The sequence below is a fragment of the Oryctolagus cuniculus genome, chromosome 7 (assembly GCF_964237555.1).
Source record: "Oryctolagus cuniculus chromosome 7, mOryCun1.1, whole genome shotgun sequence".
Classification (NCBI taxonomy): Eukaryota; Metazoa; Chordata; class Mammalia; order Lagomorpha; family Leporidae; genus Oryctolagus; species Oryctolagus cuniculus.
In genome coordinates, this window is record NC_091438.1 from 133,527,032 (window position 1) to 133,541,097 (window position 14,066).

The 14,066-nt window shown below is 42.7% G+C and overlaps 1 protein-coding gene across 42 annotated transcripts in view; it reads right to left on the reverse strand.

Moving 5' to 3' along the window:
• Positions 1-14,066, reverse strand: part of MACF1 (microtubule actin crosslinking factor 1) — a 407,445-nt gene that overhangs the window by 157,655 nt on the left and 235,724 nt on the right. For all 42 annotated transcript variants that reach the window (XM_070078713.1, XM_051857940.2, XM_051857938.2 and 39 more), the window contains 7 exons: positions 11,374-11,552; positions 10,562-10,700; positions 9,058-9,251; positions 7,842-8,004; positions 6,907-6,990; positions 1,959-2,066; positions 1,674-1,772 (listed from right to left, as the gene is read on the reverse strand). In XM_070078713.1, coding sequence (XP_069934814.1) covers positions 1,674-1,772; positions 1,959-2,066; positions 6,907-6,990; positions 7,842-8,004; positions 9,058-9,251; positions 10,562-10,700; positions 11,374-11,552 — 966 coding nt within the window. The remainder of the gene's footprint in view (positions 1-1,673; positions 1,773-1,958; positions 2,067-6,906; positions 6,991-7,841; positions 8,005-9,057; positions 9,252-10,561; positions 10,701-11,373; positions 11,553-14,066) is intronic.

Here is a 14,066-nt window from a genome sequence, read left to right on the forward strand (position 1 = left end):
ACCCATTCGGGATGCTAGTGTCACAGGCAGAGAGTTAACCTGCTTTGCCATAATACTGGGTCCTATTTCATTATTTTTAATACTTCCATCGCATTCCATGGGATAGAATTTGGGAGTTTATAGTATTTGACTTAAATTATACTTGGAGCTGGGGGCTGGCTCTGTGACGCAGCGGGTTAAGACCCTGGCCTGCAGTGCCAGCATCACATATGGGCACCGGTTCTGGTCCCAGCTGCTCCTCTTCCAATCCAGCTCTCTGATATGGCCTGGGAAGGCAGTGGAGGATGGCCCAGGTCCTTGGGCCCCTGCACCTGCATGGGACCCGGAAGAAGCTCCTGGCTCCTGGCTTTGGATCAGCGTAGCTCCAGCCGTTGCGGCCATCTGGGGAGTGAACCATCGGATGGAAGATCTCTCTCTGCCTCTCCTCTCTCTGTGTAACTCTGACTTTCAAATAAATAAATAAATCTTTAAAAAAAAATTTACACTTGGAGCCAGTTGTGGTGCAGTGGGTTAAGCTCCTGCCCACAGTGCTGGCATCTCGAACAGGCACTGGTTTGAGTCTCGGCTGCTCTACTTCCAATCTAGCCCCCTGCTAATGTGCCTGGGAAAGCATCAGAAAATGGCCCAAGTACTTGTGCCCCTGCACCCATGTGGGAGACCCAGAAGAAGCTCCTGGTTTCTGGCTTTGACCTGGCCTAGCCTGGTCATCGTACTCATGTGGGGAGGAAGATCGATTGATCTCTCTCTCTCTCTCTCTCTCTGTAATTCTACTTTTCAAATAAATAAATGTTAAAAAAAAAAAAAAAAACACAAATTATACTTTATTGAAGAATTTTGTTAACATCTGTTCCTTTATATATTCTTATATTTCTATAATAAAGACACCTGGAGGAGTCTTGGATATAATATAATCATGTCTCATTAGCTGTGGATTCTGTATTTGTACATTCATCTACTCATTAAAATGTATCTGTAATTTCAAAATCCATACTTCTGACACTTCCTGGTCATTCACAAGTGTACAGAGTGACAAAAACATTTCAGTTGCTCGGTGCCATGTTATCAGTAGAGGGAAGACACTGGGGCACACAGCCTTCTTGTTTCAGCTCTGAGGTGCTGGTTCTAGTCCCAGCTGCTCCTCTTCTAATCCAGCTCTCTTTAATAGACCTTTCAGTCTATTAAGGGCCATGTTTCTTGCAGCTTTGTGGTTTTTGTTGGTAATTTTACTGTTTGAAATGGCCCCAAGGTAGGGATGAAGTGCTGTCTAGTATTTCTAAGCACAGGAAGGCTGTCATGTGTCTTATGGAGAAAAAACATGTATCAGGTAAGTTTTGTTCAGATGTGAGTTACAGTGCTGACGGCCATGAAGGCAAAGTTAGTGGGTTAACAATCCATATTAGATGTCTTTAAACAACAAGATTATAAAACAAGATTTTAAAACAAGATTATCTATCGATCTGTTGACAAAAACACAACCAGAGGCTTGCAGAGGCCTGCAGGCAGCCAACTCTGTATTTCCCTTAGGAAGCCAGGGCTCACTGATGCAGTAACTTTAGAGGACATGACGACCGCTAAATCATTAGAATCAGTGAGGTGCACTCCACATTCTGAGGGATGAGGCACAGGAGTTTTAATTGTACTTTTAAGACAATTTAGGACCTAACTTTCCTTACCTCCTCCTCCTCCAGCCGCCTAAGCGCATCACTGATGTACTTCACGTGCTGAGTTGTTAAGGTCACCAGTGCTGTGTAGCGAGTCCTTAAATCCATGAACTACGGTTCAAAAGGACAAATTAAATGAATTGTCTTCCAGAGAAATACATGTAAATAGTGGAAAATATAAGAAAATTTTCGTGACGTTGTATATTCAACAGAAAGGTGGGCCTGAATCACAGTGCAAGGCCCAAATGAATCTTTCCTTAAGGGAAGATGGCTTATTTCCTTTTCCCTCCCTTTCACCTCTTGTGTGATGGCATCTGAGGAGGAAAGCATACGACGGCGCTTGCCCGGGGATTTCTGCTGTGATTCCACAAAAGCTTTGTATGTCATCAGCTGTAATTCATAGTCCTGGGAAAGGAAGAAATTTCAAAAATTGACTTGGGTTTTATAGCTAACATATACCATGCAACAGAACACAACATTTTGTTGCTATGAAGTGTTCTGGTGATAATTCAGATGAGAGGTTAGCAAACTTTTCCTGTAAAGGACCAAACAGAAAATACCAGGCTATACTATCTCCATCACAACTACTCATTGTTGCTATTGTAAATAAATGCAGCCATAGCGGCGCCGCGGCTCACTAGGCAATCCTCCGCCTAGAGGCGCTGGCACACCAGGTTCTAGTCCCGGTCGGGGCTCCAGATTCTGTCCCGGTTGCCCCTCTTCCAGGCCAGCCCTCTGCTATGGCCAGGGAGTGCAGTGGAGGATGGCCCAAGTGCTTGGGCCCTGCACCCCATGGGGAGACCAGGAAAAGCACCTGGCTCCTGGCTCCTGCCATCGGATCAGCGCGGTGCGCTGGCTGCAGCGCGCCGGCCGCGGCGGCCATTGGAGGGTGAACCAACGGCAAAAGGAAGACCTTTCTCTCTGTCTCTCTCTCACTATCCACTCTGCCTGTCAAAAAAATAAAAAAATAAAAAAAATAAAATAAAATAAATGCAGCCATAGACAATAAGTAAATGAAAGAGTGTGGCTGTGTTACAATAAAACTACTTACGGACATTGCAAATTCATACAATTTTCATGGCACAACATATTATTCCTAATAGTTTTTTTTCTAACCACTTCTCACCGGTCATATAAAAAAGCATGCAGGCTGGATTTAGCCTATGGGTCATAGCTTGCTGAATCCAGAGTTTTTAATGCTATTTTCTAGCAATGCTTTCATCGCATTCATAAGGAAACTGAAGCCCAGAGAGGGGAAGTGAATGTCCCTAATCAGCTCAGTGGGTGAACAACAGATTACAGTAAGATCCCTGACCCAAGCTCTTCACATTTCATCATTCTATTCTGCCCCTTCCTCTGCAACCCTCACAGGACTGTCCTGGTCCAGGCTTTCTTCATCTCTCCCATGGGTGGGTGCAGCAGCTCTTACTTGCTACCAGTGCTTTTCTTTTGACCTCCAATTTATTCTTCATCCCGCCACCAGAATTATTTTTCTGAAACACAGTGATGCCCACATTGTTCCTCTGCATAAAAGCTTCAGTGGCCTTGAGCAGAGCTTCTCAAATATAAACATGCAAATAAATCAACTAGGGATCTGGTTTAAAATGCAAAATTTGACTCAGTAAGTCTGGGTTTCCACATTTCTGACAAGGTCCCAGGTGATGCTGATGCTATTGGTTCAGACAACATTCTGAAGAGCAAGAAAAAAAGATGTAGCCCAAACAGGTGAACAAGGCTTTTCATAAATGGGCCTCAGCACCCCTTTTTCTTTCTTTCTTTTTTTTTTTTAAGATTTATTTATTTTAAAGGCAGAGTTACAGAGAAAGAGATCTTCCATCTGCTGGTTTTCTCCCCAAATGGCTGCAATGGCTCGGGCTGGGCCAGGCCAAAGCCACGAGCCAGGACCTTCTTCTGGTTCTTTCACATAAGCCCAAGAACTTGAGCCATCTTTCACTGCTTTGCATGCATATTAGCAGGGAGCTGGATGGGAAATGAAGCAGCCAGGTCTTGAATCGGTGCCAGTAGGGGATGCCAGAAATGCAGGTGGCAGCTTTACCCGCTATACCACAAAGCCGGCCCCTCCCTGTTCATTTCCTATGGTCACTGCTCCTCATGTATCATACAGTTTTTTAGTCATAATAGAGTTCCTGTATTGTATGACAAAAGCAGTTATTATGCAGTTCCTTTGCCTAGAATGCACTGCTTCTATTGTCCAATTAGAAAACTCTAGGGAAAAGGACAACATGTAATAGTAGTACCAATAAAAGAGTATTAATAATAATGATAATTAAAGTGGGGCCAACACTGTGGCACAGCAGGTTAATGCCCTGGCTTGGAGTGCTGGCATCCCATGTGGGTGCTGGCTCGAGACCTGGCTGCTCCACTTCCGGTCCAGCTCCCTACTGTGGCCTGGGAAAGCGTGGGAGACCCGGAAGAAGCTCCTGGCTCCTGGCTTCGGATTGGCACAGCTCCAGCCGTTGCAGCCAATTGGGGAGTGAATCATCAGATGGAAGACCTCCCTCTCTCTGCCTCTCCTCTCTGTGTAACTCTGACTTTCAAATAAATAAATAAATCTTTAAAAAAATAAATAATAGTGAAAGCAATTGCTACCGTTTATTGAATGCACTCTAAGTTTGTGGAATTGTCTTATGTATACATTATCTCACTTAATCTTTACAACCACTCAAGCAGTTGTTGTTCCTATTTTATAGATAGAGCAACAGAAACCCAGGTTAAGTGCTTGTTCAAAGTCTCAAGCCTGTGGGACAGCATTGTGGCTGTATGTGACACTGGCATCCCACGCAGACACTGGTTTGTGTCATGGCTCCTCCATTTCAGATCCAGCTCCCCTAATAGTCTGGGAAAAAGAAGCAGAGGAAGGCTCAACTGTTTGGACCTCTACCACCCACGTGGGAGTCGCAGAAGAAGTTCCTGGATCCTGGCTTTGGTCTGGCCTGGTGCTGGTCACTGTAGCCATCTGGGAAATGAACCAGATGGAAGATCTCTCTCTCTGTGTCTTATCCTCTCTCTCTGTAATTTGACTTTCAAAATAAATTAATTCTAAGAAAGTCTCAAGCCTGATTTTTTTCTGATAACAAGTTTTCAGTCATGAACTTAAATGTATTCATTCAAAAAACATTTCTTGGGGCCGGCGCTGTGGCGCAGTGGGTTAACGCCCTGGCCTGAAGCGCCAGCATCCCATACGGGTGCTGGTTCTAGTCCCGACTGCTCCTCTTCTAATCCAGCTCTCTGCTATGGCCTGAGAAAGCAGTAGAAGCTGGCTCAAGTCCTTGCATGGGAGACCTGGAAGAATCTCCTGGCTCCTGGCTTCAGATCGGCGCAGCTTTGGCCATTGTGGCCATCTTGGGGAGTGAACCAGTGGATGGAAGACCTCTCTCTCTCTGTCTCTACCTTGCTCTGTATCTCTGTCTTTCAAATAAATAAATATTTTTTTTAAAAAAAGACAACACAAACAGTATTTAAAAAACAAAAAACATTTGTTGATCACCTACTATGTGCCTACCATTGTTTTGAGACACATACAGTGGAAAACAAGAGAGAAAAAACTTTACTCCCTTGGAACTTACATTCTAGTGGATAAATAAATAAATAAATAACCTCAAGTCATTTTTCTTTATTGATGCTTCAGAGAAAAAGAGAAGGGCCAGATCATCCATGATCTTTTTATTTTTTAAAGATTTATTTATCTATTTGAAAGACAGAGAGAGAGAGAGAGAGAGAGACAGAGTTAGTTCTTCCATCTGCTGGTTCACTCCCCAAATGGCTGCAATGGCTGGGGTTGGTCCAGGATGAAGCCAAGAGCCTGGAACTTATTCTGGGTCTTCCACATGAGTGGTAGTGGCACAAGCACTTGGGCCATCTTCTGGTGCTTTCCCATGCACATTAGCAGGAAGCTGGATGGGAAGTGGAGTAGCTGGGACTCGAACTGGGGCTTGCATAGGAGGTGACAGTGTTGCAGGCTTAACCTGCTGTGCTACAATGCTGGCCTCTCCATGGCTTTTTTTAAATCAAATAAGGATTTTGAATTTTATTATGAGGACAATCTGAAGCCACTGGACAGTCTTAAGCAAGGAGTGATATGATTTTGATTTATTCTATTCTATCCATTCTGAAGTACAGATTTCCCCCTATATTTTATTATTTTTAAAATTAGGGTACTACTAACATAATCAGAGGCATGTCACAGAATTGGCAGTTTTTTTTTCCCCTGGTATGCATGAAATTATGGCATAGATTATCATTGATGATGTCTAAGATTCAATGACGGCCAGCACCGCAGCTCAATAGGCTAATCCTCTGCCTTGCGGCGCCGGCACACCGGGTCCTAGTCCCGGTCGGGGCGCCGGATTCTGTCCCGGTTGCCCCTCTTCCAGGCCAGCTCTCTGCTGTGGCCAGGAAGTGCAGTGGAGGATGGCCCAAGTGCTTGGGCCCTGCATCCCATGGGAGACCAGGATAAGTACCTGGCTCCTGCCATCGGATCAGCGCGGTGCACTGGCCGCAGCGCGCCGGCCATTGGAGGGTGAACCAATGGAAAAGGAAGACCTTTCTCTCTGTCTTTCTCTCTCACTGTCCACTCTGCCTGTCCAAAAAAAAAAAAAAAAAAAAAATTCAATGACATGTCTGAGACTCAGTGACAAGGATAGCCCACCTTCTATGTGGGAAAATAATCTATGGGAGCAGGAACAGAAGCTAGAGACTGGCTCAAGGGTAATGCAATAGTTTAAAGAAGAGTCCTCATCTGGATGTGAACTAGAGAATTTGAGAGGAGGTAGTCATATTTGGGACATATTTGAAGAATCAACCAATAGAGCACTTGATCACAGATTGAACATAAAGATTAAAACAAAAGAGCTAAGAATGAGTCCTGGATTTTTTGCCACGGCAACTGGGAAAAAATGGTGATGCTATCTCCCGAGATAAACCAGACAGGTGAGAGGATATTTGAGAAGGAAACCCTAATATTCTGTTTTTGTTATGGTAAGTTTAAGAGGCCTGTGGTCATACAAGTGGAGACTCCTCAAATCACAGCCAATCTCTGGTACCTCTCTGAGCATCCCTAAACATGGGCCGCTGGACGTGTACATCTGCATTAACTGAAGAATGGGGCCAGCCTCTTGCAGAAGAACTCTGCTTAATTTGTCCTTAAACAGAACAACAGAGGGACAATGCAGATTTTCCTAAGTTGGAGATCATTTATGTTCCTTTTAAGATGTGGTAAAGTTACCTTCACAATAGTTGAGTATTGCTGGGAAAATTTTTGACACTGGTCCAGTTTTGTCTGATTTCTCTCGATTTCTGCAAATAGATCCTAGGAACCAAAAAGCACAACATTATCACAATCATTATCACCACTGAAACAACGGAACATTTAGCATGTTCTGAGGCAGGTACTTCCAATCGCTTCCTGCATTCACATCACTGGGAAGGCTGATCAAAACACAGAATGCTCAGCCCCACCCAAGAGTTTCTGAGACAGTAGGTCTAGGGTTGTACTCAAAAACTCGTGCTGCTACCATGTTCCAGGTGAAGTTGATGCTGTTGGTCCAGGGTCCTGGCTTTAAGAGCTACTCTTCTAAGTATTTATTGTGTTTCACTCAATCGTAACAACAATAGTCTTATAAGGTAGGTTAAATAAATAAAAAACTATATTCATTTTAAGGATGAGGAAGTATTAAGAGGTCAAGTAATTTGTTTGACATCTCATAGCTGGTAGGTTAGTCAGGTAATTAGAATCTAGGTAATAAAACTTTGAACCTCATACTCCTGACTACAATGCTAAAGAAAGAAAAAAAGCAAAACAACAAGAAAAAAGGCTTTAAATAATTTTCTTCTGCTCATAGCTCTCCTTGGGTTTTCAAAACCCTACATTCTAATCCTAGTAAAATAAAATGTAATATCAATAAATAAAATATAAACATTTAATCTATTTATCTAGTGATTTCAATACATAGTCATAGAAATCCAGTATTGAAGAGTTCTTATAGGACTTCTGACCCAAATGTAAAACCAGTATCTCGAGATCATCTGTATGAAACCCTCTAAGAGTGGGATGTCCTGACATTTGGGGGAAGCTTTAATTGCTAGAACATTGTCTATTTGACATTTATGATGAGCGAACTCATCCCCCTGCAACTTCCACCACGCTACTGTAACACCTACCGTCTGCTGGCTGAGCTGCTCCGACAGTACTCTGCTGTCCTCTGCCTGGCCTGGCTTCATCATTTCCTGCTGGGCAGTGGTTTCTTCTATCCACTTGATGAGAGTTCCATGGCAGGCTCGGTAATCTCCCAGAACTTCCTGGATACTTTCTAGTTCAGATTGGCTGTAGAAGCAAAGGGAAACTGCTATCAGAGACCTTAGTATAAATACAAGGAAGTAAATGAGGCAATTCCCTCCTATGCGCATATGTCTAGTTGGGCTTGATTTCAGAGGATACATCTTTATTTATGGGGAATGGCAATGCAAAGCCAACAGAGTCCAATTCATCTACCCAGCATGTGGAATAACAAGTGAGTAGAAAACATCTGTGCCCTAAAGGCCTGGCATCCCCTAATAAGCCCTGTCACCATCTAAGTTGTCAAGGATCACCATAGCTGCCCATAATGTTCCGCTGGCTATACACTTCTGTATCCTGACAACAGGGTAACTTCTAAGAGTACCACAATTATGACTTACGAATTACTAAAATTTTTCTGGGGCAAGAAAGCAGAGAGGAGTGAAAAATAGTAGTCATTTATTGGCACTTCCAATTATATCATTTCTGTTAGTCTAATCAACCTTGGAATTATTATTCAATTAGAATCAATTCAAACATCTAGGAGTTGCTAAACTCCTCTCCTTACATTTTTTCCTACCCAGGTTAGTCTCAGAAAGGGCAATTTTCTCCCTTTCCTATTTATATCTGTCAACAGAAACAGGACCTCAAGTAACAGGGATTAAAAACCACTGAATTACCAAATGAGATAGAAGCAAAATCTGCGAAGCCTCACTACAAAAATGACTCACATCTGGATTCAAAGCTAATGAAACAAGAACTAAAATCTAGGTTCTGTCCTTAAAAAAGATCACTAGGTAACCTTTCAAGTCTATCTTCTAAGAAGCCACTGTCATCAGTGTCTTAATTAAATAAGACCTGGGAGACAGGAGAGGCACGGTTAATAAGATCAATGCTACTAATCCAAAAGGAAGCCATTGGTCTGCATTGGGGTGAGTGATTTCAACATTCTGTCACTTATCTTGTCCAGAATTCATACTATTGTAAAATATCTACTACTCCCTATCAATTCCTTTCTTTAAACTTGAATACACAGACACAGCTTTATTATGTTTAAGTCCCCAAACTCTAACTGGAGAACAAGTTGGAACCATCACTCACCGGGTCTCCAGCTGGGCAATGACACGGTGCCAACGCTCCTGCAGCTGGGAGCCTTTCTCCTGGTAGCGCTCCAAATCCAGGTTTCGCTCTGGTGTCAGACGATTCAGCTGCTCTGCCACTACCTTGGCCTTGGAAATTTCCTCATCCAAGACTGAAAACACTGAATTCTTGTCCTTCACATCACTAAGCCAGTGCTATAAAAACATGAACACAGGAACAGATTAAATATTTTCCATGCCAAAAACAGTTCAGACTAAGGTAGGAAACAAGGATATTCTCTAGAGTTGACCCTACGCTGTATTTATGATTCAGAAATTAGGCCCTGAAGTATTTGTGTCAGAAATGCCTCCAAAAGTCATCTAATCAATCCTGATGCATGTAGGGAGGCTGAGGGCAGAGAGTACCACACAGAGAAATGTACAAAGAACTTTACCACTCATAAGCTATGAGAGTAAACAAGTCAATTAACCAGTCTGAGTCTTGATTTTCTCATCCATAAATGGAGATAAAAATCCCTCCCCTATCCATTTCACAGAAAATTGTGAGAATCAAATGAGGTAATAGCTAAGTATGTTACAAACTTACACCTTAACCATTCATTGTATCTAATTAAATTGGGGGGAAGGGAGAAAATAAATCAAAGATAAAGTACTGGTCAGCGCTGCGGCTCAAAAGGCTAATCCTACACCTGCGGCGCCAGCATACCGGGTTCTAGTCCCGGTTGCTCCTCTTCCTGTCCAGTTCTCTGCTGTGGCCCAGGAGTGCAGTGGAGGATGGTCCAAGTGTTTGGGCCCTGCACCCACATAGGAGACCAGGAGAAGCACCTGGTTTCTGGCTTCAGATTAACACGGTGAGCCGGCCACAGCGGCCGTTGTGGGGGTGAACCAATGGAAAAGGAAGACCTTTCTCTCTGTCTCTCTGTCACAAAAATAAATAAATAAATAAATAAAGTCCTTTCTCTTTTTCTTTTTTTAAATTTTTTTGATAAAGTTCTTTCTTTTTCCTTTTTTTTATTTTTTTGACAGGCAGAGTGGACAGTGAGAGAGAGAGACAGAGAGAAAGGTCTTCTTTTTCCGTTGGTTCACCCCCAATGGCCGCTGTGGCCGGCGCAACGCGCTAATCCGAAGCCAGGAACCAGGTGCTTCTCCTGGTCTCCTATGTGGGTGCAGGACCCAAACACTTGGACCATCCTCCACTGCACTCCTGGGTCATAGCAGAGAGCTGGACTGGAAGAGGCGCAACTGGGACAGAATCCGGTGTGCCAGCACCGCAGGCGGAGGATTAGCCTACTGAGCCGCGGCAACGGCCCTTTCTCTTCTTTTTTTAGCTAGGCATATTTCTCAGTTTCTTCTTCTTTGCAAACATATTAAAATATACTAAATGACATTCTCCCTAATTCAAATACAAACTTCAATCAGCTTCATGCCATCCAAAATTGCATTTCTCTGCTAACCCATGGTGGTGTATATGTTATCAGCCTTCTAAGAAACTTGGAGCCACCAACCCGTAATGTAGACCGATGGGACTCCAAAGCTGAGAGATCTGCTGGGACTGCTTCTTCTTGACTCAGCTTGATTTCATAACCTTTGACCAAGAGTTCAGCATCCTGCATGCTACGCATTATAACATCAATTGTCTTCAATCTGTGGGAATAAAAATCAACATCCCTCATGAATACATGGATTTGAAGATCTGGATTACATAGCTACTTGTACTACTGAGAGGGTCACAATATATAACTACCAAAATCAATGTCACCATTATTAGATAAGGGCATGGTTTTCTAAAAACAAGAAAGCATAGTACTATTTCTTTGAGTTTAATCAAGCTCAAAATGAACTTCTAAGTGGTACCAGGACATACACACGTGTGGTAGACTCAATGGAGAAAAGGCCTGGGGCTGGAAACCTACTCAACATCTTGAATAGCCTAAGATGGCCCATTGATGGAGATGGTTGGAGAAGGGAAAGACCTTAAAGAGTTAATAATATCTAGTTCAGCTGGAAACCTTTCTTTCTTTAGTCTATCTTCCTTCCTCTTAATGCCCTTAAGCAATATTTTCACAGGCATCTAATCAAATGGAAATCAGGTTCAAAATAGTTTTAACATGGCAAATTAACTCTCCATTCACTTGATTGGTTCAAATGAGTCTACTTTGTGTTATTAGGAACTAAAGACAAGAGTTACTCATCATGAATACACACTCCTCAAGATCTACAATCTTTCTGGATTATTCATGAAATATTTCAGGCCCTTCTCTTTCTCATTCCAGTGGGAAAATACTGCCCTTTGGACCCAAAACCTCAGCTCACTCACTTATTTAGATAGACAGTAGAGAGACCATAGACATGGTCCATTTTCTCCACCAGTAGATTCAGTTCAGAGCGTAGAGTTGGAACACTTGAACCAGATGGGGACTGATGGAGAAAGCTGTTGCATTTCACAGAAAAAGCATCCAGGTCTGACCTCAGTTGCTGCAGATCCTCTTGTGTGTGCTATCAGGAACAAGACATACAACAAAGATGGGTAGAGAATTTAATGAGGAAGCTAGAAAGAAGTACTTATTTTTAATAGCAAAATACTGGCCAGCGCCCACGGCTTGCTAGGCTAATCCTCCGCCTTGCGGCGCCAGCACACCGGGTTCTATTCCTGGTCGGGGCGCCGGATTCTGTCCCGGTTGCCCCTCTTCCAGGCCAGCTCTCTCCTGTGGCCAGGGAGTGCAGTGGAGGATGGCCCAAGTGCTTGGGCCCTGCACCCCATGGGAGACCAGGATAAGTACCTGGCTCCTGCCATCGGATCAGCACGGTGTGCCGGCCGCAGTGCGCTGGCCGCGGTGGCCATTGGAGGGTGAACCAACGGCAAAGGAAGACCTTTCTCTCTGTCTCTCTCTCTCACTGTCCACTCTGCCTTTCAAAAAAAAAAAAAAAATAGCAAAATACTATAAACTACTTAGGAGGCAAGAATACACACAAATAGCTTCTAAACATAATATGGGGACTATAGATTTTTCTTCAGGCTAAAGACAAAAGGAAATATAAATAATGTCAAACTCCAGTTTAGTAAGTTTATTTAATGCAGTAGTATGAGTTACTAATTTTGCAACTTCTATCTGTAAATACTAGCTGAACAAAATATACTGTGGGTCACAAAGCAGGATTTTTCACTCTTAGGAAGAGAGCTACAAGTTTGGAAAGGGGTAAGAAGCAGCCCAGTGCTACTGCTTTGGAACTAGATGGAGACAGATACACATGAATTCATGGATGTATGCGTTTGTGTACATTATGTGTGTTTGACACAGATCAATAAATACATTTATCTATGTGAAATATACATATGTAAATACACAGATACAGGTATGTATGTACATGTATACATATGTAAACATATAAACACAGTTGAAGTATCCCTTACCAAAATGCTTGAGACCAGAAGTGTTTCAAATGTTAGATTTTAGAATCTTTGCATATGCTTATGAAATTTCTGGGCGACAGGACCCAGGTCCAAACACAAAATTCATTTATATTTCTTTTTTTTTTAAAGATTTATTTATTTGAAAGACAGAGTTACGGAGCAAGAGGAAGAGACAGAGAGAGAAATCTTCCATCTGCTGGTTCACTCTCCAAGTGGCCACAATGGCCGGGGTTGGGCCAGACCAAGGCCAGGAGGATCCAAGAGTTTCTTCCAGGTCTCTCACGTGGGTGCTGGGACCCTGGCAGTTGAGCCATCCTCTGCCATTTTCCCAGGTGCATTAGCAGGGAGCTGGATTGGAAGTGGAACACCCAGGACTCCAACCAGCGCCCATATAGGATGCCAGCATCACTGCTGGCCCTTCATTTATGTTTCATATCACCTTATACACATGAACTGAAGTCAACTTTATACAATACTTGAATAATTTTGTGTAAGAAACAAAGTTTATGTATGCAGAACCAGCAGTTTTATGGCTGCATATTGGCAGTCAAAGAGTTTCTGATTTTGGATCAGTTCAGATTTCAGATTTTTGAATTAGGGATGCTCAACTTGTATAAATGCATGCATATATGTAACATGTATGTATGTGTGTATGCAAATATTTGTAAACATGCTTTCTCATATTCTCTGCTGAGCAGGTCTATGGTCAATGACATCTCAAAAACAATCAGCACACAAGCACCCAGATCTTGGGTTCTAAACAACATTCTCCATACGAAAGCAGTAGCACTCCTTGGAGAGATAGCTGATTCCAAGGTTGGGGCAGGCAAAGGCAAGATGAACTTCAAACATCTTGTTTTGTCAAAAAGTTAGGGCTCACAGATGGATGAAGTCATGTTAAAAGGACATAGAAGCCTTGAAAGGGCTCCCATTGGCTAAATTTAGAGCATCAAAATCATAAAAGATCAAAATTTACACACCACTGAATAAAACTAAGAAATTATGAATGTAAACTGACATAAATAAAGGAAGAAGGGAGAGAAGGTGAGGAGGAGAGACAGCAGATTGACTGTTCTCTTTCCAAAGAATGAAATTTGTTTTTAAATGTAGAAGGAATAAAAGAATCAGAAAATCAGGTTTTGGCAACTGTGATACTGATGAGTGATTCAATCAAGAATCAGCAATGGAGGGGTCGACATTGTGGTCTAGTGGGTAAAGCTGCCACCTACGATGCCGGCATCCCATATGGGCACTGGTTTGTGTTCTGGCTGATTCACTTCCAATTCAGCTCCCTGCTACTGGCAAAAGCAGCAGAAGATGGCCCAAGTGTTTGGGCCCCTACACTCACATGGGACACCCAGATGAAGCTCTTGGCTCCTAGCTTCACCTAGTTCTACACTTGCCCTTGTGGCTACTTGGCTACTTTAACCAATAGATAAAAGATATTTCTCTGTCTCTTCTTCTATGTAATTCTGATTTTCAAATAGATTAAAAAAAAATCAACCATTGTTAAAATTAATTGGTGAAAATCTGATGAAAAATAGGATATTTACAAAGTATCAAAATATCTTTCCATAGTATCCTTGGTCATTACAAAG